Here is a 24,277-nt window from a genome sequence, read left to right as displayed (position 1 = left end):
CTCTCTCTCTCTCTCTCTCTCTCTCTCTCTCTCTCTCTCTCTCTCTCAGCTAGATAACTCATCACATGGTAGAATGGTTCCAGGCTAGGCTGAAAGTGGACTGTACTGTCATGAAGAGAAACGACCAGCACATAGCATCTTAGGGGATGGCTCAGCTAGGAACCTTCTCCCTGACATGGAGTTTTCTGTGCTCAGACCATGTTTACATGGTGGAGTATTCAGTCATATCCTCCTCCACTTGTCTTGTGAAGAAGTTCAATCAACATCAATTTTGCCATGTGATGAACTGAATTTAGACGGGGCATCTGTTGTAGTGTTCTTTGGAAATGAGAATGAAATTAAGAGGACAATTTAAAGGATGATTGACTAGGATCATTGATGATAGTAGATGGAGACCTGCACAAGCTGTATCTTGCTGGCTTCCAATTCCTACTGTAAGTTCGTGGGTGGAAAAACGGTATACTTGCTTCTTCCAGCAAAGTTTCTGTGTTTTTGGCTATGCATATCTACAATGTATCCATGTTACTCTTCTCTGGAAAGAATTATCTCCAAACACACAGCAGGCAGATTGGCAATCAGGGCTTAAGTTTTCCCATGACATTTCTCCCTCACGCAGTGGTTGCTGCTATTGGTAGTTAATGAACTCACTGTTGGCCAGTTTCTTGTTTTAAGATGTGGCATGTCAGTATGAACCTATCTTATCAGTACTTACATCTGCAGGTTGTCCAGACCATGGGAGGTCAGGTGGAGATTTCAGCCTTTTTTCTGCCATCCAGCTTTGGCTAAAAAGGGGATGGGGGGTCATCTGGGAAGTGTCTTGGCAGCATTTGGCCAGAGCAGGTCAGCCAACAGGTTTTAATTTCAGGTCAGAGCTTTAAAAAGCTTATTTTTAAAGAAGGATTAAGAATGATGTACAATAAAAAGCTAACATTCAATAAAATAGTAGTCAGTAGTAGTGTTAGAACTTAAGAGATACATTTTTAAAGCTTTGAACAGTAAGACTATGTCTGGCTCCAAAAAGAACACAACATTGAGTGCCAATGAACCTTTGTTGGAGTGAATGCCATAGGCAAGGTATCACAATTAAGAAAACCCTCTTTCCACTTGCAATCTGCCTCACTTCAAATGGCAGGAGCATCCAGAGGAAAGTATAATACTGATAAATCAGGATTGTCCAACTGATGCTTATGGGCTGGATGTAGCCCACAGGACTTCACCAAGGCTGTTTCCTCCTCTTTCAACCAAGCTGGGACTGGTGGACAAAGAGATGCATTCCAGTTTTTGTTCATAAGGAAGCTTCTGGTAGGAGTGCCTCATTGCAGTTGCCATAATGACCATGAGTTTAATTCTGTTAATCAGAATTGGGAAGCAGTCTCCAAGAAGAAACATTATTTTGCCCTAGTAGCTCCTCTCAGCAGACTGCTAGCTTTCTTCCTCACTGAGCTGATAAACTTGGTTGTCATCAAATTACTATTTGATGCCTCTGCCATCCACTCACTGACTGACTGACTGACTGAGAGGGAACTGGGCTCATTTTAAAATACTTTCTGTGTCTGCAGAAGCTTAATACCACCTTACTCCAGAGCTGGTTTATTCAGAAAAGAAAATGAAGAGGGTGAATTGCTGCAAGAAAGCAAGGAAAACCTGTTGTAGACTTCTTTGGAAAGAAAGGCTGTGTTTCCTGGCCTTTTGTCCTCCAGTATTAAAAATGGATACTTGTTTGGCTGTGCCCAGGCACAAATAAAGCTCTGTGTGGGGTAGATATAAAGAACAGAGAATATGGCTGAGGCTAAAAAGTTGGGGAAATGTTTTGCAGAGGTTGGTTTTATGAACAATTGCTGGACAAAAATTGGGGGACTGTTTTGGGAAGTGAAAGAAGTTTGTGTTGTTTATTATGCTTATTATACCTTCAAGGAATGTGGGGTTGGTTTTTACTTTTTAAAAAGAGAAGTGTAAGGAAACTATGTCATGACCTTCTTTTTCATTTGGTGTGGTTGGCAAAAGAAAGGCATTGCCTATGCTCAGAGGCACTCATGGTATATTTTTACTCACTAGTAGAAGTGATCATTGGTTACTGAGCACAGCTGCAGCTTGTGGTCGCTTGGTTGCATGATCAAGAAGCACCTGAAATGAGGGGGAGTTTGTGCTTTGTATGAGTAATAGGGTGATGGTGGAATGAGACTGCTAGATAAACCCATGGATGTGCTGCAGATCATGAGCTCAGCTTATAATGAAGCCTGGACCACCCTGAGACTAAATGATTTGCTCTGTGGGAGTTCCTTAGGCCTGTCTCTGCTGTGTCTCTTCTCCCTACTTAGCGTATCCCGTCCCCACTTTTCATTCTGGAAATCTGGAAAGCCTGCTTTGTAGGCCTGATTGAGTCTCCTGAAGGGACAGATGAGCTGAAATGGACAGCTTTCACTTTTCTCAAGGTAAGGGGCTTTTTAGGTTTCTCTGTCAAGGAGAGACAGCTGGGCTCAGCCCTTTAATAATTTTGTTTTGGTGCTGATTGTATTCCCCAGTGTGGTGAGCAGCAGAAATGGAAGGGGATTATAGGAAACTGGGTGGATTCATGGTTATTGTAGGAATTAGAAACTTAAAAATAAAAAGGCACTGAATCCCAAGAAACACTGCCATGGCAATTCGTTATTTTTGTAATTGTAGCTTACCCCTCTGCATCAATGGAAGTGCCCAGATTTGCTCTCTGAGAGGGTCTGTGGTGCCATTCATAACTACTGTAGTGACCTGAACTGTACATGAATCTTTCTCAAGCTGCTCTTGCATTCTTTCTTTCTAGGCTGTCATCTTTGCATTTAAGTACTTCTGTGCGTGCATGTATGTGTGTGCATGTGAGTGTGTGTATACATTGCAATGTAAACATAAGCCAGATGGCTCTGTCTTCCTTCTTTCTGGCTTTCTTGGTAAACACAGTCTGACGCTGCTAGATTCCCCAAAAGAGACTTAACAAATTGCAACTTAGCATTCCTTGCCTGCTCAGTAAATCTCCACTGCAGCCCAAGTACATCATGTAACCAATCAGCCATGCAGAGTGGAATAAATTAAGAAGTATGAAAGACAAACAGAAACACACATAAATATATCCCTGAAAAAGTTGGAACATTCTAGAATAGGGATGCAGAATGTGTAATGCTCTGGGTAGTATTGGACTACAACTCCCATCATCTCTCACATTTGTGCTGGGAAGGGTTGATGGAGTTGCACTCCACCAACATCTAGAGACTTACACATTCCCCACCCTGTTCTAAAACAAAGCAGATGATATAATGAGCAGTTAGCCTCTGGGACATCTTGCCACATGGTAGCCTAAGTATTAGATAAAAGGTGCCTAATTATTCCTTTTTTGAATTATTTTTGTCACAATTTGGCATAGGCAGTGCTTCACAACTTATCCTCAAAATCAAGTTTAGTCTGAGAGAACCATGTCATGTCACTTACCCTTAAGAGGAATGGGGAATGGACACTTGGGTAGAACAGGGCTGAGTGCAAGGATTGCTAAGGGTTTGCAGATGTTTGCAGATGAAGAGATATTGTAGTCTGTAGGCTAAGAGGTGGAACCTGATGCTGGAGGATGTAGGGAAATGCTTGAAGGAGAAGCTCAGGAAAGGAGAGCTAGGGCAACTCTCACAGGTTCCAGGAGGAAGAAGAATTGCGCAATTACGAGGAAGGGAGTGGAAAGACAATGGAACCTGTGCAGTTGAGGACACTGAAGTGAGGACAGTTAGATATATGAGGCAATAGTTTTTTGGGCTCGTTGTCATGTTTTTATTTTCCTGTCTTTCAGATTCCACAAGTACTGGTGAAACTGAAAAAATATCCCCAAGGAGAAAAGGTAAAAGTAAGCTGCTGCTTGTACTGTTTGAAGCTATTAATTTTTAAAATATGCAATATGGGAAGAAGACCTGAAACAACTCATCATAATGCAAAATTTGCACTTAACAGCACTAAGATTAAAGATTACAGGGTCAGGCAAATTCATAGGTAATGGGTCTGTCAATGGCCACTGTCTGTTGTTACTAAGAATGAAACCTTCATGCAGAGAGACAAATATCTCTGATTATCAGGTTCTCTGGACAAAGAGAAAATGGCACTAGCTCCATCATGCTCCATTTGTGAGCTTCACAGTAATATTAGGCCACTGCCCAGAGTTAGAGACTGAATGCTAGCTTAAATGCAGCTTTTCTTTCAATTCAAAAAAGCAGTCTACGGTCCAGTAATTTATGGTGGATGCAGGGTCTGAACCCTCATCATCCAAAAAATGCTATTTATGGTGATCTTTGAGAGAGCTAAATGGGAATGGATCAAGCTTAAGGCTGAACTTTCCATGACTTAATTTATGACCTGCTGTTCTGGTTTTAGCCCCCAGCATAATTCAGCCTAGACCACACTATGCTACTTGAAATGAGAAGGAAGTGACACAATTTGTCACGAGTGAGTCTGTAGAAACGTGGTTTATTAAATTAATTCATAGAATAGTAGATTTGGAAGGGGCCATGAAGGCCAGCGGGTCCAACCCTCTGCTGTTGCAGGGTACCAGTTTACACCATCCCACTCAGATGACCGTCCAGTTTTTAATTATGCAGTCTTATGCGTGTCCAGATAGATAAAAGGTCTTGAAACTCCCAGCATTCTTTAGCCAGTGAGGCTGGGAGTTGTAGAGCATTTTTTTGCCTGAGTATGGATAGATAGTACCTTTGGTGAGCCAAGTTGTACAGTATAGAAAGGGGCAAAAGAGTTTACCAGTTCCTCAGAAATTGCTTTCTACCTTCATTAATGAAAAATATATGAAAAGTATAAAATATGCAAAATAAGGAATTGCAGTGAGCACAGCTTCCAGTTGGGATGCACTGTCGTGATCTCTTTTTAGAGAGGTGGATTTCCAGTGTGGAATTCATGGACTGTTAAGATTTATAAAAGAAAATATTGTATTCTTTTGCACTTGCAGGATTTCACAGAAGATGTGAATTGTGCCTTTGAGTTCCTTCTGAAGCTGACACCTCTGCTGGATAAGGCAGATCAGCGCTGCAAGTAGGTTTCCTTTCCTGTGGCCCCTCAAGCTGAGGAAGCCGAACCAAAGAGCATTCTTTTTTCTACTTGGCTTGATAGATTTGATAGATCTTGGCTTGGCTTTTTTCTACTTGGCTTGATAGATTTGATAGATCTTGGCTTGGCTTTTTTCTACTTGGCTTGATAGATTTGACAGAGATTTCATCTCTGTGCTCTTCAAGCTGTACCCACTGGAATGCCAGTTGCCCACTCCTCCCTGCTGTTACAACTTTCCACTCCCTTATACATTTATTCATATTGTTTATGCCCTGCCTTTCTGCCCAAACCCAGCATAGTTATCGAGCACCACACCTTGGTTTCCAAGCTGTTCTCCTTGAGTCTCAGGACTGGAGCCTTAGAGAACTTGGCAACCCTAGCATGTCTAGGATGAAAGTTGGGTTTCAGGGTTACATTCCATTGGTTTTGGTTTTGAGACAAAGCCAGTTGGTGACTGGGAGCAGAGCAGTGTGGGCGAAGAAGCAAGATTAAAATGGCAACATCAGATATGCGTAGCAGAGTTGAACAGAGCTAGATAGTTGAAGAAGTAGTTAAGGTGCTTGACATACAGATGGAGCCTGGGAAACCAGCTTGTTGGGAGGGTGGGGGAACAGATGGACAGGCGGCATGGTTGTTACCTAAACTGGAAGGTCTCAGTGCCCAGTCAGAGTCTGAGATGAACCAAGAGTTGGTCTGATGAGTGGAAAGAGGCTTGCGCCAGGAGTAGACCACTTCCTTGACATCCTATGGTCTTGAACACTGCCGCTTACCAAATACTGTGCCCATTGCTTTTCTGTTGCATAACTTTTGCTCTTCTGTGATCCCTTTACATCAGAGCTTCCAACTGCTGGTCTGTGGACTGGTGCTAGTCCACAGGCGATTTCCTTCAGGTCCATGCAAAAAAGCCCTGAGGAGGAGCTGCAGAGGGCAGCATGTAAGAGCAGCAACTCGAGCTCAGCCTGCTCTTCCCACTCACTCAGGGCTGCTGCCATTGCCGGGGGAACTGATCCGTGCCAGCTCTTTCCCTCCTGCCGCTGCGATCCGCTCAGTTCCCCTGGTGATGGCAGCAGTCCAGAGCAAGCAGGAAAAATGGGCTGAATGTGAGTTGCAGGTCCGAGAATGCCGCTGGTGCCACCCGCCCCTCAGCATGCTCAGGTGGCCCCACACTGCCTGGCTCTGGTCTTGTGCCGCCTGACAAGGAGCTACAGCAGGAACGCCTGGGAGATGCTGCGCTGCTTCCCTTCTCAGGCAGCGCAAGGCCAGAGCCGCGCAGCCTGGGGCCGCTTGAGCACGCTGGTGGGGGGGTGGCATTCGCAGAGCTGCATATAAGGGTAGCAGCTCGCGCTCAGCTTGCTCTTCTTGCTCGCTCAGCGCTGCTGCCATCACCAGGGGAACCCAGCTGATCCTAGCAGGAGGTAGGAAAGAGTTCTGATGTCACTCTGGCGGCCAAACATAAAATGCAAGCATTGTCACAATTTTGGATATCACTGGGAAAAAAATGTACGTCTCTAAGTTACAGAGCTATTAAATTGCTACTCCTATTTTCTACCACATATTTGTGCGAAAAGAGTATTTTTGCCCTGTCACTGATAAAAACCAAACAGAGAAGCAGAATGGATGTCAATGCAGCGCTTTGTCTCTCAGAAACAACACTGCATCCACAACTATCAAGTATTCCTGAAAAGAAGCAGTATCAGATTTCACATAAGCCTTATTGGAATTTAATATTGCTCTCTAAAAATTTCATTTGTATTTGATTACATTTAATTTCAATATTTTATTTTTATTAGCATTTTTACTGCTCAGTTTCTGGTTATTTTAGAGAATTATCATTTTTGGTATTCTATTTAAAAACTAATACACAAAATACTATATTATGTGTATAATGCTTTTTATTTCTGCCTCAGCATTCCTCCCCTACCAAAAAATTCCTATTTTTGCCAGTCCCATGCTGTAAAAAGGTTGAAAACCAGTGCTTTACATAACATAACAGTGTCTTGCACTGAGAGAAAAGTATCTTATCAAGAGTAATTGGATCTTTGTATCAGTGGTATTAGCCACAAAACAAAGTTTTATGCATGAGAAACTGTCACAAATTAGGGACATGTGGGGCACCTCAGTTCCGTTGTGCACATCTAAAGAGAGATGGATTGAACTCTATATTTCACATTGAAACACGGTATCTTGGTAAATTTAGTACCTGTCTCACCATTTAAAAAATGTTGAAACATCCATTGGGGAATTGATTACTTGACATGTGGTTTTTATACGCGCACCCCCCCCCCCCACTTTTTGATCATCAAAGATTGGTAATTTCAAGCCAAACTCAGGCTCTTCTAGAAAGCCTTTCAAAATGATGAGTTTTCACAGTTTTTCCAGAAACCTACAGGAACAGGCTAACAGTGCAATTCTGAGGCTGCTAGCCTGCATCTAGAAAGCCATAGGAGATTTTGGAGACCCAGCACTGACTTTGGAAATGCCTCTTGAGTGCCTCGTGCCGCCCCACCCACCCCAACATCACCAGCACAGGACAGGTATACTCCTGGGAGCTCAGACAGCTACCGGCATCCAAACTGGGTTGTGCTTAAGGTGGGCTTCAGTAACTGGAGCATTTCATAGCATTGAAACCATCACAGAGAGAACCTGATATTTCTCCTGCATCAGCATGTTTTACGGCACCCAAAGAAGGGGATCCTTACCAATAACCTGTAGCTCAAGTGGCTGCTTCCTCCCAGCCACCTGCTAAGCAGAAGTTAAAATTCTGTTATCTTAATCCCAGATCCTTCACATTTCACCTCAGATTCACCTGCACAGGCAATGGAAAAACAGACATTTCCACCTTCTATAATGGCAAATGGGCAATGTGTTTTTTTCCTCTGCTAGATGGATTACCACAGGTTATTACAACTGGGGAAGGGCAAACAGTGAACAGTGTCCATCGAGTGCAAGTGTCCTGCTTGGCGTGACAACTAGAACTGTTTGTTCTGCATGAATGATTAAGACCCAAGCTCCCCAATATGCTAAGCGGACTCCATTGCTATTGCATAAAATAGTATTTTGAATTAGCTGGATCCAATTTTCTTGTGCCTAACTCTGAACACTTTGTTCTGTCACAGAGACATAAGCACAGGTCTGGGTAGTTCTTTCTTATGCTTAATCACTTAGGAAGGGCTGGATGTACTCTGTGTTTAATAGATGATAATACAGTTTTCACGGAGCTCTGGGGTGGAAGGGCACCTCCTGGATTATGTGTATTCCATGTTGCTGTGATCTTCTTGTATGGGTTGCAAAAATAGCCTTGAAAATGCGGAAGCCCAGAAGAGTCTTTGCACAATTTCCAGTTGTTAAGGTCTCTCTCTCCTATGACTAGTAGAAACAGAATGTATTATTGAAAACACTGAAGCACACATGCAAATGCATTTTGTTTGCATAACTGGGTCAAGCCACAGAATTTATAGGGGCTGTTTTAGTGGATGAAGTCCTGTACTTGGAGTACCCAAATTCGTTTCACTTGGGAGGACCAGTATTCATTTCCTTGCTCCCCCGCCAGGAGGTTTTGAATGCAAAAAGAGAGTGTTTTGCACTTTACACTCCCCTTGTGACACAATCCTTATATTTTCCTTTCTTCCCTGATACACATTGGTGTACATTTAGCACTTTTCACCCAACCTCTGGTGCACAGGAAGGTGCAAAAGTGTGCTGCTCCCTTTCTCTAGGGAAAATGAATTTAGAAAGTCACATGTCAAAACTCTGGGTGCCTTTAAAAAGGGGATTTTGATGAGCCACTGGGTGTTTTTTGACTAGGAGATATATGTCTCAAATTCCCACCCATTGTCCAGCTAGAAGGGGAGTCAGCTTGTGTCACCTAGCATGCATGCAGGAAAACGGAGAGGGGAAGAGGGGAGAAGGGGCCACCAAACCACAGTGAGACTGATCATCTGTGAGGCTCACCATGGGGCATTTTGCCAACAAGCAACCCACCATTGCTTGTTTCCAGGCTGGTTTTACATGGTGGGTTAATGCACCCTGTATCCCAATTATAATCGGCACACAGGGTTTGTGTGTGGTTGAAGTGGCATAACCCCATGTTAGTTACCCTTGGAAGAACAGCAGGGATACAAATGTGATACAGACACTTGTACTTGACCTTGGGCATACCTTCCCCTATCAACTGCTAAAAGCCCTTCTTCAAAGTCCTTTACACGTTTACTGTTGATCGGCAGGGAGGTGAGAAGGTACATCATTCCTGAGCAAATGCAGGCTCTGTGCATTTTACCATGTTATATGCAATCTCTTGCTATAATGGAGCACCTTTCATTAGAGTATCACAGGAGAACATAGGGATGGAGATGGTCTGAGAGGTCACAATTCATTTTCAAGCATATTTTCATAAGAAACTTGTTTTCAAAAAAGTTTATTAGCCTACCTTGCTCACACATACCTGTGCCAGTTATTTCTGGCTTCAGGCAGCTGGGGAAGGAGGGAAAAAATATACAACATCTTTCAATACCAGTATTCCCAGGATAACTAAACAATAAATAAAAATAAAACAAATGCAATGCATCTTTAAAATAACAAAACAGCAGGAGGAAAGTGTTTTCCTGCTTAAGTCCTGCTTGTGGGCTTCCCATGGGCAGCTGGTTGGCCGCTGTCTGAACAGAATGCTGTAACAGATGGACAGTCAGCTTTTGCAGTCTTCCAAAAAAGGGAAATAAAGCTGTGGCAAGCCTGAAACAGTTTACAGTGGTATTGCAGGAGGTGAGCCTGTGCCAGCTGCCCCAAGTGTCTCTTGGGCACTTTGGAGGTGGTTGGCACTGGTGCTTGCTTAGGAGTCTCATGGCAAGGATATTTTGCTGCTCTTGCAATGGGGCTTCCTAGTTCTGTGTACAAAATTCTTTAAAAATAATACTTTTGGGGCATAGGCTTATAAGCCAGAAACTTGAAGGTGGGCAACTACAGGTAAGCCCTTCCAAGATACTCTTGGAGCACCTCGGAGAGACTGCTTGGAGCTGCCAAAACGGGGATTGGAAAAGGTTGCTCCACACCCACCTTTTGCAGTGTCGGGGTGTGGCTGGGGGGTGGGGGACTAAAAGAGGAAAAAAAGCTGTCTATCAAGTGCAGTTGGGTGTAGGGTGCCTTATATTGTCATGTGAACCCACCATATCTCTACCTGCCTTCATTGTGGGTAGGCAAAACCTACCTGGTCACTCATAGGGGAGCATGTACGGCGTGCTAAGAGGAATTTTCGCTGTGATCATGACCGGAAATAAAGGGGGGATTCTTTTTTCTGCTAGCCTCTATGAGGCAGGGGCTTGGGGATGAGCCCAAGCCTCCACAGGCTGGATGTGGAACCTCTGCAGGCCGGAGAGGTTAGCCACCTCTGCTTTAAGGAGAGTTCATCCCTGTCCAGAACTGGCTGAACACTTTTTTAATGGGTGTCCGTAAGAACATTTGGAGCACGCAGCTATGCCAACTGAACCACAAAGATGTGTCCTGACTTTCTGAACCTATAACAGTTATTACTCATACAGTGACCTGGTTCACATTATCAGGGAGGGCAAGCCAGGGGGATCTGCATGATTATCCTTGCAGTGCAGCTTGTTGGGTTGTGCAAACTGGTCGGCCTAGCTTTGGTTCTGGTCTCCTTGTTACTACAGCACCAATCTGCCTTGGCCTGGTTGAGTGGGCCCAGTGGGTACTCTGTGCTCTGGAAATCCATCAGTCATTCAGCCAGCATGCGTGTGGGGCAGGCTGGGGTAAGGAATATGCTGCCAAAATTTATTTCTTCCTCCTTGATCATGAGAGTGCTCTATCTAAGTTTGCATTTTTCCTATAGCCATAAAGACTCAGAATGTGCTTCAAATGTATTTTCCAAGGCTCAGGGTGACTTCCTGCATAAATAAGAGCAATCAATGTAAAGTGACAATATTGTAAACAGTCAATAAATGACTTAATGCATAGCTGTAGGACCGTGGGGACTAAGTTTGCATGATATAGCAGCCTATCACGATTAACTAGCAATGGTGAGTTGTTGCGTCATCTGAACCCAGACTACTTCCTGCATCCTTGTTCTACAGCTTGTTTGGCCTACAAATGGTTTGTCATTCATTGAAGTCAGTGCATCATTTTCATCACAGGTGATCAGGGTTGGCTAGCAGGCTACTCAGCAAGAGTGGCGAACCTCCCTGCCACTCTTCATAATCTGACCAGTGGCAGCCAATGCCAATCCCTTCATCTGTGGCCAAGTGCCAGTGCTGGTTTGCTACCTTTAAAAAATATTTCAGGTCCAGAAATGTTTTGAGCAAATGTCCTTTAAAAATGGTATTTCACAGTTGCACAAGTGCACTTTTGCTTCCTTCTAATATATGTAGGGCCTGGTAAATGCCCATGTCAGTTTCAGCTATCAAGGGCTCACAGCGTGATGAGATGTGAGTGCACAGAGGTGAACAAAAAGGTGTCACAATCAGTGGGGATGGGAGGGAGAGAAGATGGATTGTGCTGTGAAGGACACCAGGATAGCAGCTGGAGAATGGAGTGAGATAACAAGCCACTGTGAACCAAATTGTATGTCAGGTGTTTTGTGGGTTGCTCCACAAAAAACCCACACTATGCAGCTTATTTGTGGGGTCGGTTTTCATGTTGTACAAACTTTCCTGGGAATTCAAATATCCACTTAATGAAAGAAGTTTTAAAAGGTTTCTTGTACATGTCTAGATTCCTAGCCATACACTTTTCTTTTGTTTTTGGGTATGAATATTCATGATCATCTCCTTAACTCACTATGTGCCATCTAGTGTTCTTTCCCTGTATGCCCAATAAAGTAATTCTTTCCCCTATTATCTATCTTTGTGTGTGTGTGTATATATATGTAAATTTGTACCTAACGTTTTTCTCTTGTTGTTCCAGCTGCGACTGCACAAGCCTCCTCCTTCAGGAGTGTAGCAAACAGGGTCTGCTTTCTGAAGCCAACATGAACAATCTCATAGCTAAAAGGTACGCTTAGTTAGCTTTGCATGAAAAAGGCAGGAGCTGGGTGCGTGGGGGAAGTCTATGGTAGTTGCTGCAGGCTGTGTTCAGGCCTTGCTCAAAAACTTTGTGAAGTTTTGGTCTCACATTTAAGGAGAATGGGAGAGAAAGTAGTTAGCTGCTTTGACGGCAGCTTGAGACTCCCCTTTAGTTCAGCCAGTAACCATTTTTCTCCTAGTTTCTCTATAGTTGTCAATCAATGCATACTACCAATTTATGAAGTCTAAATGTGTGGACGTTTGCCTGTTTCTTAAACGTGTTCTAAAACGTAACAGTACAGATGATGTTGACTAGTCCTGTTGCTCCACTCAAGTACTGATTTGTTCACTTCTGAGTGAGGCAAAGCATGCTTTGCTGCAGTGTTCTGTCAACCCTTCTGGGTTTCTTATTTAAGGCAGTGGAAAATCAATGTGCTCTCACAACCCTAAAAAGTGATCATACTACGAATGTTTCAGAGAGGTCAATAAAATCTCTCCCCCTCACTACAGAGGAGTGCTCTCAGTTTTTAAGAAAGGAGATTGCATTGTTTTAAGCTTGTGAATTTGTTAGCCACTTTTTATGCCTACTGCATTTAATTCCACAGTTTAAAACCTGGATTATGCAAATATTTCCCACCATCACGCCATCCCCTTGTCACACAACATGCACCAAATTCTAGAGATTACAGTTTTACTTCCTTTCTGTTTCTGGCCAATGTATTTCAGGAAAAAGTAGGGTTTTATTTATATATTAAAAGGTATTGCTATCAGAAAATCTACACTCATTTAAATATTTTAAAATTCTAAACAGTTCTTGGAAAAGATTTCTGAACACTTAACATTTGAAAATAGCGGGAGAGACAAAACTACTTTTTAAAAGAAAGTTTTAGCTGGGCAGCTTGCTAGCTGTGGAATATCTTCCCCATGTCCTTTCCATAGATAACCAGCTTATTAAGTAGTAAATGGGGGAAATTAACCACAGGGTAAGCTCAACAAATATCACACATTCGAGTGTGTGGAAGGGAAGAACTACATTTTTATTAATAAAGATGACCAAACAAAGCCATGGAAGAAAACCTTACCATTTGATAAGCTGGTTATTTTCCCTATTCCCACAGGGACCAGAAATCTTGTTTTGATTTAAGATGAAGCTTGAGATTATGAAAGAACCAAAAGATATGCAAATTAGCTTGGCCTTGGTGCTAAGAACCAACACCTAAGAAATTTGTAACTTTATCACAGCATGTTATAGTTCCATTAAGGATTTCTCTACGTTCTGAGTGCACCATTGGGTATTTTTTCTTTTCACCTCACCCAGGACTGCTGACCGAGAACATGCCCCACGTTTAAAGTCTGCTGAGAATGCTAACATTCAGCCCAACCCAGGCCTCATCCTGCGAGCAGAGCCTACAGTCACCAATATTTTAAAAGTAGGTCTTTTTCTGGCATGACATGCTAGGCATAGAAAATAGTTTACTTTGGTACAGAATGTTTATATTTTAATGCTGTTAAGGCTTCAGTTCTATACACACTTATGTGGAAGCAAGGTCCATTGAACTCAGTGAAGTTTATGTCAGCATAGGCATGCCTTCTATTTTTTTTGTAAAGAATTATGTTTAGCATTGTCCTTCCTGCAGGAAGATCAGGGCCATGTTTTTCCTCACGGAATTGTGAGAGTAAGAGAGCAGTCCTATGCATGTTTACAGAGGAAAAAGTCCTGTAAGTTCCACCACAGCCCAGCTGGGATACTGGGAACTGTAGTACATTTTTCTGTCTGTGTTTTCACATGCATTGGATTGCAGTGGAGAAAAATGCCTTGTCTGTGGCTTGATTTGAAACTTGACTTCCCATTTCGAAGAGTAAATTTGCAGTTACCAGTACTTCCTGAAAGTGACAGTATCAATTTGGCTTTGTGATATCCTGAGGATTGTGACTGTTAAGAGATTTTGTTGGCTTTCCAATAACTAGCTGAGAAAAAAATAGAAATAGATAGTACGAACTGAGTAATTATGAACCATAATTCACAGAAAATGAATGTAATATCAAAGATTTGTGTCATTTAAACTAATATCAGAAGGCTGTGCTTGCTCCAAAACATGATTTATCTGATTCCAAATGTTCAGGCAAATCAGTTCAGAGCCACTTGTCTGCTTTTTTGTTTTTTATCCTCTTAGCAGTCAGTTTTATAAATTAACTATTATTTCCGTGTTGCAACCTCTTCTGGTTTACCCATTAAGATATTACGCCAAATAGCTTGACACAAAACCTAGTCTGCAAACCGAATTGAAATGGCTATTTCTAATTTTGGTTTTCTAGCTAATTGAAAAGGATGGCTTGAATTCAGGCATCATGGCAAACCATAGTTAAGCTTCCTGAATGATATCTGAATGGAACCAGCAACATATTTCTGTCCTAATACTGTTTCCAGTATTGGACAAAATCTTCATTTTCCTCTTAGCAATCCAGATATTTTCTCCTTCTGTTAATTCAAAGGATTGATTCACATATGCATGACTATAATTTGCCGTCTCGTTATTCAGTTTGAAGCAGAATGTATGAAGTGTCTGCAGGGGAGTATGGATCAGCTATTTCCAGGATAGGGTAGAGATTAAAAGGCTCACAAGGTCATTAGATGCACCCTTCTGCCCGCAGGCACGATAGATGCATCAGTTTTCCATTGATTAACTGACATAAACTCTAGACCCAAGTGTGCTACCAGCCAGATGCCCCTAAATATGGTCACCAGACCTTAAGAATGAAGCATGGAGAGGTAGAAGCAGATACTAAATAGTGAATGATTCAGGGTATAGGCAAAAGTAAAACAGAACTGGCCCCCAGAATGTCTGATTCCAGAGTGTAATTTCTCTGGGGGAAAAAACAATAAATGCTTTGTGTTGGATACTGGATGATTTGCTTCCAAAGTGGTTATGGATCTTCATGGCCATGTTGTTAAGGATCTAGGAACTGACTTCCCTTTATACAAATCTATGGTTTGCATGCTGCTGGCTACTAATCAGGTACCTTCCCCTGCTACATTTCCTCTGATTTTATTTCTTCACTATCAGACAATGGATTCAGACCACTCAAAATCCCCAGAAGGGCTGCTGGGTGTTTTGGGACATATGCTTTCTGGGAAGAGCTTGGATCTGTTGTTGGCAGCTGCAGCAGCTACAGGAAAGCTGAAATCCTTTGCTCGGAAATTTATCAAGTGAGTGTGCATGTATATGTGATTGATCCCTATCACTTTTCAGATTTAGGTGCTTGTTCTCACTAACGTAAGAAATTGTAGGACCCCCCCCCCAAAGTACTTAATCACTGTTGTGTGCTCTTCCACACCAAGTAGTTGAGAGCACAATTGACTGGATTTTTGTTTCTTAAAGAAAAGGCTTCCACAACTTGGGGAATGGAATATTGTGCTGATGGCATTCAAAAGGGGCTTGCAAGATCGTTTAGCAAAGGCTAAAATACAAAAATATAGTTGGGCATACATTGGCTGAGTGGGCTGGAAGACACCTGCAGCCCTGGTGTAGGACTTAAGATGTATAGAGGTCAAAAACAGTACTTTGTCTTTCAGGCATAGGTCAGTAGGGAGCTAGTGCAGACAACTGGAAGTGCTGAAGTCAAGCATGTTTGGTCATTCGTAATTATTTAAATAGCAGTATCATGTTCAAAGGAATGTGGTGGTGTTCTTGCATCCATCGCTTGTTTCCCTCTTCCACATTCCATAACAATCTGATGAAAGGCCTTTCTGGTGCAGCATTTTATTCCTCTGGTGGCCAAGTAGATGCCTGCTGAAGTGAACAAGCAGACGTGAAGGCAATAGTACGTTTTGTTTGTGTTCCACAGCAGCTGGCATTGACAGGCATACTGCCTCCGTTACCAGAGGTATTACCATGAGGCTGGTTATTAATATTTCCGTTTCATAGTTGGAGAACTGAAATTGTGGGAGTGGCTAGATGTGGATCATCGAAAGCTAGCTTAAACTAGGTTGCATTTGAGTTTTGACACACCACACCTTCACTCCCACTTCATGCAAGCAATCTGCTATTAACAGTAATTTCCTGTTGTAGCCAAACTGTGACATGATGGTTAATGGCTTTCCAAACAAACCAGGATATGAAGCCATGGTTTCAGTGTGACCGCTGAACAATGCTTTGTTTGGAAGCTGTTAGCCATGGTTCCCAGTCTGGATGTACATGGAAGGTATGGTCAACTGAAGCTACCTGCTTTGCTTGTTGGCATGAATGAAGAGGGTCGTGTACTGAGAGAGAAGGTGGTTTGTGCATTAAGCCACAATTTGATTATTTGAACATAGCCAGTAAGTTATGACCTCAGAAATAATATATGCTGGCCCTAAACATGACAAGAACCATGTGACTGCTGCTCTAGGCAAAACTTAGTCCGTTTCTTTGTTCCTGTAAGTGACAGTCAATGAAGTGGAGTGGGTCAAGAAAAGTCACCACAGGTTGTTTGAATTCAGTGTATTAAGACCTTGGGTGGGAAGGCAGGATTCAGGGCTCAGCATCCAACAGTAGGCAGCATGTAACATAAATTACATTGCCGTAGGATAAACTGCTACAACGAAATGCCGATAGTGTTATTTGTGCTATTGTGTCAGTGTGGTACATTGGTACATGTACCACACTGGATATACCTTGGAGCTGCTACTTTTGTTAACAGTCAGCTGGTTCCCCTATCATTTAGTTCCAGCCTTCGAGCCAAACCTTGAACACTATAAGCCCTTCTATATAGTGCTAATAGAACACAGATACTAAATAATTGTTAGCCATAGACTTGTGTGCATCTCTCATTTCTGCCCAAGAGAGAGCAACTCCTGCATCACCATTAATCTCCCCCACACCTCTCTTAAGTGCATCTGAGGCTGCCTGCAACTTTTCCAACCCATTTTGTCTTTGCTTTGCTGAAGGGGCTGTTAGATAGCCACTTACAGGACTATTAAACCTTCCACAAATGGCTGTTTACAAGCATACCCATGACATGGTGTTCTTGAGTAAATCAAGCCTCTTTTTGGCTTTCCAGCTAGAAAAGAGAACTGGGGGGTGCTGGAGTGGTTCTGAAGCCATGTGATAGTGTATGCCTGTCACAAGACTCTAGTCTAAATCAAAACCATTCTACTCTTCCATACGGGTTACATGCATGTGAGACGCAGTGCTGTAGTAGAGTTACAGCAGTTGGTGTTCTGCACAGGATGCTGTGCAGTTGTGCCATACACTAGTTAATGCACAATTTGGTATCCTGTATGAAGCTGAAAGTTTGTGGGCCGTGTGTGGTGATCTGTCTAGTTGCCTACTATGAAAGGTGGTACAGCAATGATATGTTACTGCTGCAGTTGTGATTTGATCTGGAGACTTTGCAGCTCACACTGAGCTTGCATCATGCTTCTGTATCAGAATGCAATTGTATGTGGCTGCTTGAAGATCTGGCAATATTGTAGCACTGCATGTTAAACGGCTTGCCTGGAACCTTCACATGCTCCTTTTACAGAAGCCAACAGAGGAAGGGGGTGAATCACACCTGGGTGACTGTGGTTATGCAGGAAGGCCTGAACTAAAAACAGGTGTGATATGGTGAAAGCAAATTATGAGAGGAGGGATGGAAGCAGGGATAAGCTAGGAAGGTTTTGTCTGTTGTGGACTGCTGCAAAGACTGCTGAGGATGGCTTCAGGTACTACCTGAGCTGAATATTCAGTCTAGGCAAACTGCTCCCCTTGGTTTTTGTTTTTCCCTCAACTGTAAAATGGAATTAATTTAATTAAATTAGTTACGACTTTTATTTATGACTTAAATGATTTTTTAAATTTCCTTAAATGTTGCACACTGAAATGAATCAAAATTAATATTTTTTTTAAAAATGGGGGCAGGTCGTTTAAACCATTTAAAAATGTTCATTATCTTCTCATTTTAGGTTGAATGAATTCACCAAGCATATCAGGGATGAAGGCTGTAAGTCCCTCTCGTTTCTTTTGCCTTCTCCTCCTGTTCTTTTGCAGGGGGCTGCAGGGTTTAATGGGTTAACTAGAAGGTGGGGGGTTGTGAAGAAGCGTTGAAAGTGAGCCATGGTGCCTGGCAGCGTAGGCAGCACTAGCACTGCATTCCTAATGCAACAAGGGGGGCATTCAAGTTATTACTGGGGTCTCTTTGTCTTTTTGGTTGCCATGTGCATCCTCCATTCTCCCCCTGAGAATAGTTACTTTGTGCTTTTGGGTGGGGATCTTGATGCTGGGAAGAAAACAGTTAACTTGCAGCTGTGAGCCTGCTCTCCGGCTTCGCTTTTCCCTCCACCCTCCCCTTCCCCACCCTGCACAACTTTCTTTCCCAAAGCAGTTCTTAACCTTGGAGCTCCCATATGACTCGAGTCCTTTGGATGGAGTGATGTTTGAATCCCACTCACCCCAAGATAAGGATTCTGAAAACATGTGTGGCATATGATTAAACACACAAAGACCCTCTGACCTTCCACTGGACAAATGGCAAACGGAGCTCCCAGCAGCTGAGAGTTCTTTTTTCTTAATTATTTCTTTAGAGGTTTAGGGTACTTTCCTGAGAAGGATTTCCTCTTTAATGTATACCATTAAAAGTGGAACTTTTAATGGTATACATTAGTCTGTCACCTGGAACTTACCATAATTACTAGACGGACAATAAAAGATGTAGGTAGATGCAGGCTTTGGACTAAACTACAGAGACAGGAGTGGGGTGAGGGTGAAAGGGAGAGCAGAATGAGACATGCCCAGAATGAGACATGCCCAGTGGCTGCCCAGAAATGTTTGCCTGACTGGGACCTCGAGTTCCAGAAAGTAACTTTTCTTGTTGCATTGGGGTTACCAATGCAAAACCCTGGCTTGGAAAAAACCAAACACACAAAGCAGTTGGTTGCAGTGCCACCACGGCATGCTTCATGCACGTCAGCCATTTCTAATGGTCATAATTAAAAACGACACTTTTCCCCTTTTGTTATTTGAACTAATTAAACTGGGTTCTCCTCCCCCACCATGCCCAGCTAAAGCAGCTTCGGTCAGAGCGCTTCTCTTCGACATCTCTTTCCTCATGCTGTGTCATGTCGCCCAGACCTATGGCTCTGAGGTAAGCCTTTCACGGCCACTGTATTACAGGGTAGAGGAAGAGAGAGTGGTGACTTTGCTGATGCTTAGACATGTAAATAGAGGGAGTAAATCTTTGCGCCTCACCACTCTTCCCTCCAATTATGAAAAAAGTCTGTATTTTTCATTTGCTAGCAGGCAGTCTTGTGGTGAGTCTTGCTTAAGGGGTGCTATATAAGCATTTTCTAAAAATCAACACATCACATAATATGCCACCAATGCATAGTTTGGCTTCCCACTGAAAGTAGGCAGTGGAAACTAGTATGAGTTGTTCTTACCCTCTTCACTAATGCATCTTGAGTAGAGAGCTCATCCTCTTCTAAGTAACAGGACATCACCCACTTGTGTTGGCTGTCAGTATCCATCAGGAAGCAAAAGGAGAGAGGGAGTCACCGCTTTAGCAGAAAATGATGTGCAGGAAGACCCAGATAAAATAGAAAAGAAGAGCCAAGCAGAGCTGCCTTAGTTCAGTGATTCATCTGTCCCAGTGCTGCCTGTATCTTAGGCTGACGATTTCCTAATCCAGCCCTGCTACATGAAATCCGTGGCAATGGAGGGGGCATGTGGTAGTAATAAGAGGAATAATATACTAATAAACATTTGCATAAAAATTCTAAGTGTTCAAAGCACCTCACATGCATTATCTGGAAGTCCTTACAACAACCCTGTAAAGCAAGTCAGCATTGTTATATATTGCTATATACCACAATTGAATTGCCCACTTGAATCCAGGCCTTCTCCACACAAAGCAAAGGGACTGACTTTGAGCTGTTGCCCTCCCCTGCCTCCAAGTAGTTAAAAATGAAGACTTTTCAGGTAACAAGAATGCCAGACACCTGACACTCATGAACATCAGATTGGGATGAGACTCTTTTTAGACTGATGGTTGTGGAAGGAAGCACCTGTCTAGATGTGCCACCTTGGAATTTTATGATAGGGAAGACAGAGCAAATGTAATTGAGGAAATGCTGGAGAACTAGGTTCAAATCTTTCCTCTGGCATGGCCTTGCCATGTGGCTTTGAACAAGTCTTTTACCCATTTTGATACTGTATTTTGTACTATCTGTATAATTTAAACATAAAATATAGTACAAAATACAGCATGAAAAACCACCCAGAGCACTTTGGCTATTGGGCAGTATAAAATGTAATAAACACACACACATATTACTCATACATATGTACTGTAATGGAACAAGTACAAATATAGGAAGCATTACATGCAATAAAATCCTCAGTGATCCAACTTTTCTAGACCAACATATCAGAAAATAGCATATTTGCCAAATGTCTTTCATTCCAGAAATGCCCTAACAAATTGTGGCATTTGGGGAGACCCACCTGCGTTGCTGAGTCTTGAGACATCATTTTCTTTTCCAGAGCTTATTCAACCGTGCTTTCGCAATTACTGTGTAATGATCCAGTAACTCACTAAGAGGCGCTGTTGCATTAGTCTAAAATTGCCTGATGTTTTATTCTTGGCCATTGGTCTTCCAGGTAATCCTTTCGGAATCTAGCCCTCCTGGGGAGGTCCCTTTCTTTGAGACCTGGATGCAAACCTGCATGCCAGAAGAAGGAAAGATCCTCAATCCTGACCACCCTTGCTTCCGGCCTGATTCCACCAAGGTGGAATCACTAGTTGCTCTGCTCAACAATTCCTCTGAAATGAAGCTGGTGTAAGTATTAAGGGCATCATGAAGCTTTAACTGAGGGACCACTGTCTTTAAAAAGCACATTAAAGGTTGATTAATGCTGAATACTATTTTTAGTAGAAAGGTGGAACATAAATTCTATAAATAAAATTCAAGAAAGGGGGCAAGTTATTTATCTCTTATGCCTCAGGCCTGCTCTGTCTTCCCTGTATATACCACAGGATGGCATGGTTTCCTAAAACCCTTGACTTTCAGTTTCTTTAAGTGGATGTCCAGTCCTTATGGGTGAAAATATAGCAAGCTGCACCAACATGATGTGATTGTTGTGTCCAGAAAATGGAAAACTGTAACATTATATAAAGTAAACAAACACATTGTGCAGAAATTCTTCTTTTGCTTACTTGCATGGAGGGGACCCTGGAACCCTTCCCTCTAACACTTGGAAATCTTATCCAGCCCGCAGTTTTCACCAGACATTGTTAATTCGCTATTAAGAAAGAGGCTAGAAATTGCTTAGGAAAAAAGGGAAAGAAAAGTGACAATTAAATTGGCATCTGGTACTAAGCTAAGTGCTTGTCAATTCACATGAATGTAGCTTAGTTCCGACTATCATCTTCCTCCCATACTCAAGAAATTTTAGATTTAGATTGGAAATAGGGAGATAAAATGCCTAATTATTCCCTATGTTACCGACCATATTTTTGATTCATTGTTTCCCCATATATTTCTGCAAATGGTTAGGCAGATGAAGTGGCAAGAAGCATGTCTGAGCATCTCTGCTGCCATCTTGGAGATCTTGAATGCCTGGGAGAATGGGGTTCTCACCTTTGAATCTGTCCAGGTAATGCCAAGGAGCTACCTTTTCCAGTGAAGCTGCAAACACTAAAAGATTCATCATTATTACCTTTTAAAAGCTGGAGACATTCAGAATGAAGCACCCAGTCAGAAGATCCATGTGGTACAACTAGTACTGATCTGTATGGCAGGTGGAAGGTTACCTGTTTGACTGCCTCTTCTTGTATAGCCTCCCCTCATCATCTTGCATGCTAAAAATGAGCACATGTAGTATAAATTGTTTAACTTCGCATTCTCTCTCCCATGTGCCTTTTCCTCAGTACTGATGTTTCTGTTAAATAGGCAGGAAGGTATCCAAACATGAGCTCCCCAACCTGCAGACTAAAATGGTACTGTCCAGCAACAGCAGCACCAAATGATCCTCTTGAGGTGTGTTTGTGACGAGGTGTCTCTGTCAGCACAAGCTTAAGACAGGATAGCTGGTACCCAAAGCATCTCTGAGAGTAGAAGGAAACATCCCTTTTCAAGTCAACTGTCTGAGTAGCCATATCAATCCTATAAGAAAAATAAAGAGCAAATGAGATGATACATTTCATCAAACTTGCCAATATTCTGAATGTTGGAAATATGTTTTTGAGCTGTGCAATATGTTTCTTCTGATTCATGTGTTATAAAAATGTTTTTACAAATGTTTATTAAATGTTTGTTTATTGTTTAAGCAAAAGACAGGTTACAGCCTTAGTTTTAGAGCATGGGAGGATAGGGTCACAGTACAGGGATGGGCGGAGAGGGAAGACCGGAGTAATAAAGGGGAAAAGTGAATAAACACAGTTATACACAAAATAATCCAAACAATTATAATTATATGGTTATCATGCTTGTATTGCTTTTGTGGTCATTTACATACAATTCTGCATTCATATCTATCCATCTATTACATTTTTGTAATACAATTTCATGTATATGAACTGAAATGGAGGTATTTACGTGTATATAGCTATTTCATTCCTTTATTTTCTTGAAATGTCACAATAAAAATAATCAAAGTATGGCTATCAAGTTGCACCTCAAATTTAAAATATTAATTGCTATCTTTATCTGAATTTATGTACCAGATGGATGTCAACAGAGAAATTACAATTTAACACTAAATTCCATACATTCACCAACTTTCTTTTCCTTTGTGGAATCAGCTTAAATGCGTTCCCATATACAACATCTTCTAAACATGCAGAACATCCCAACAGTTTTTACTTGCTGGTCTTGTTCTTTTTTTACATTTATTGTCAGGCTTTATTTTCATTTGGGAGCAAGGACTGAGATGATAAGTCAGAGTCTCCAGTACAGAAGTGGCTCTTGTGCTAGGTATTGAAGGAAGTAAAGGGGAGCTGTGATACCAGTAAGGGGTTCTTGGAGTGAATTTCGGGCGTGAGGAGGAGCAATAGGGAACGGGTGAAGCGGCAAGGGAAATTGACCGAGAGCAGGAGGCCTTCTGGTGGCTCCACATGGTATTGCTGGAGAATTTCAACGGCTCTTTCTTTGCAGTGTCTCATGCCCCACTGTATTTATTTTATTTATTTATTTAAAACATTTCTATGCCGCCCCATTCGCCGAAGCCTCGGGGCGGCTCACAGCATTAAATTAAAATATAAAACATTCCAATATATAACAAATTAACAATATAAAATAAGTCGCCCTGGCCAGAAAAATAAGCAGATAATATTAACAATTAAAATGACGTTTAAATAAAAAGGTCTTCGCCTGGCGCCGAAAAACAACGACAGCGCCAGGCGGACCTCTCTGGGGAGTGCATTCCATAGATTGGGCGCCACCGCAGAGAAAGCCCTCCTCCGAGTACCTACCCTCCTAATTTCCTTCATGGAGGGTTCCCGGAGAAGGGCCTCTCCCGCAGATCTCAGGGAGTGGGCGGGCGTATATGGATGTAAGCGCTCCTTCAGGTAACCAGGACCCAAGCTGTTTAGGGCTTTATAGGTCATCACCGACACCTTGAATTGGGCCCGGACTTCAATAGGAAGCCAGTGAAGCTGACGGAGGACTGGAGTCATGTGAACATAACGCCCAGTCCCCGTCAGCAGCCTGGCAGCTCTATTTTGAACCAATTGAAGTATCCGGACCGTCTTCAAGGGTAGCCCCACGTAGAGCACGTTACAGAAGTCAACTGTAATGTTGAAGAGCCTGACATACTCCGAATTAAGCAGGTAGACATACTTTGCTAAGCTTCCAGCAGTCCATTTCTTCCTGCAGAAGATTTGCTTTGATTGAGGTTGTGTCCTCCCTGTTTTACCTCATGTACCTTTTGCACTAAAGTCTTAACTGCTTTCTTGTCTCCTCCCCCCTCCCTCCAAGAAAATCACAGATAACATCAAGGGGAAAGTGTGCAGCATGGCAGTCTGCGCCGTGGCTTGGCTTGTGGCCCACGTCCGCATGCTGGGCTTGGACGAGCGGGACAAGTCCCTGCAGATGATCCGGCAGTTGGGAACGCCCCTGTATGGTGAAAATACCCTGCAGTTCTACAGTGAAAGGTGAGCAGCAGTCATGTGGTGTGCCCAGGTATGCACCATCATGCTAAATGAAGGGTTTAAAATGTAGAGCAAAAGCTGTGTCTGGTATTCTCCTCTACCCT

General features: G+C 42.5%; 1 protein-coding gene across 7 annotated transcripts in view; it reads left to right on the top strand.

The window, feature by feature from the left end:
- Window positions 1-24,277, top strand: part of MED24 (mediator complex subunit 24) — a 66,806-nt gene that overhangs the window by 26,568 nt on the left and 15,961 nt on the right. For all 7 annotated transcript variants that reach the window (XR_006416382.1, XR_006416383.1, XM_044447054.1 and 4 more), the window contains 11 exons: window positions 2,319-2,432; window positions 3,803-3,850; window positions 4,964-5,046; window positions 11,968-12,054; window positions 13,384-13,495; window positions 15,131-15,273; window positions 17,992-18,029; window positions 19,087-19,169; window positions 20,684-20,862; window positions 21,580-21,679; window positions 24,001-24,176. Coding sequence is in view for 5 of the 7 variants with exons in the window: in XM_044447054.1 (XP_044302989.1) it covers window positions 2,319-2,432; window positions 3,803-3,850; window positions 4,964-5,046; window positions 11,968-12,054; window positions 13,384-13,495; window positions 15,131-15,273; window positions 17,992-18,029; window positions 19,087-19,169; window positions 20,684-20,862; window positions 21,580-21,679; window positions 24,001-24,176 (1,163 nt within the window). In the remaining 2 variants the exon portion in view is untranslated. The remainder of the gene's footprint in view (window positions 1-2,318; window positions 2,433-3,802; window positions 3,851-4,963; window positions 5,047-11,967; window positions 12,055-13,383; window positions 13,496-15,130; window positions 15,274-17,991; window positions 18,030-19,086; window positions 19,170-20,683; window positions 20,863-21,579; window positions 21,680-24,000; window positions 24,177-24,277) is intronic.

The sequence above is a fragment of the Varanus komodoensis genome, unplaced genomic scaffold (genome assembly GCF_004798865.1).
Source record: "Varanus komodoensis strain SLA01 unplaced genomic scaffold, ASM479886v1 scaffold50, whole genome shotgun sequence".
NCBI lineage: Eukaryota > Metazoa > Chordata > Lepidosauria > Squamata > Varanidae > Varanus > Varanus komodoensis.
The sequence above is the reverse complement of the archived record's forward strand: the minus strand, read 5'-3'. Positions and strand labels throughout refer to the sequence as shown.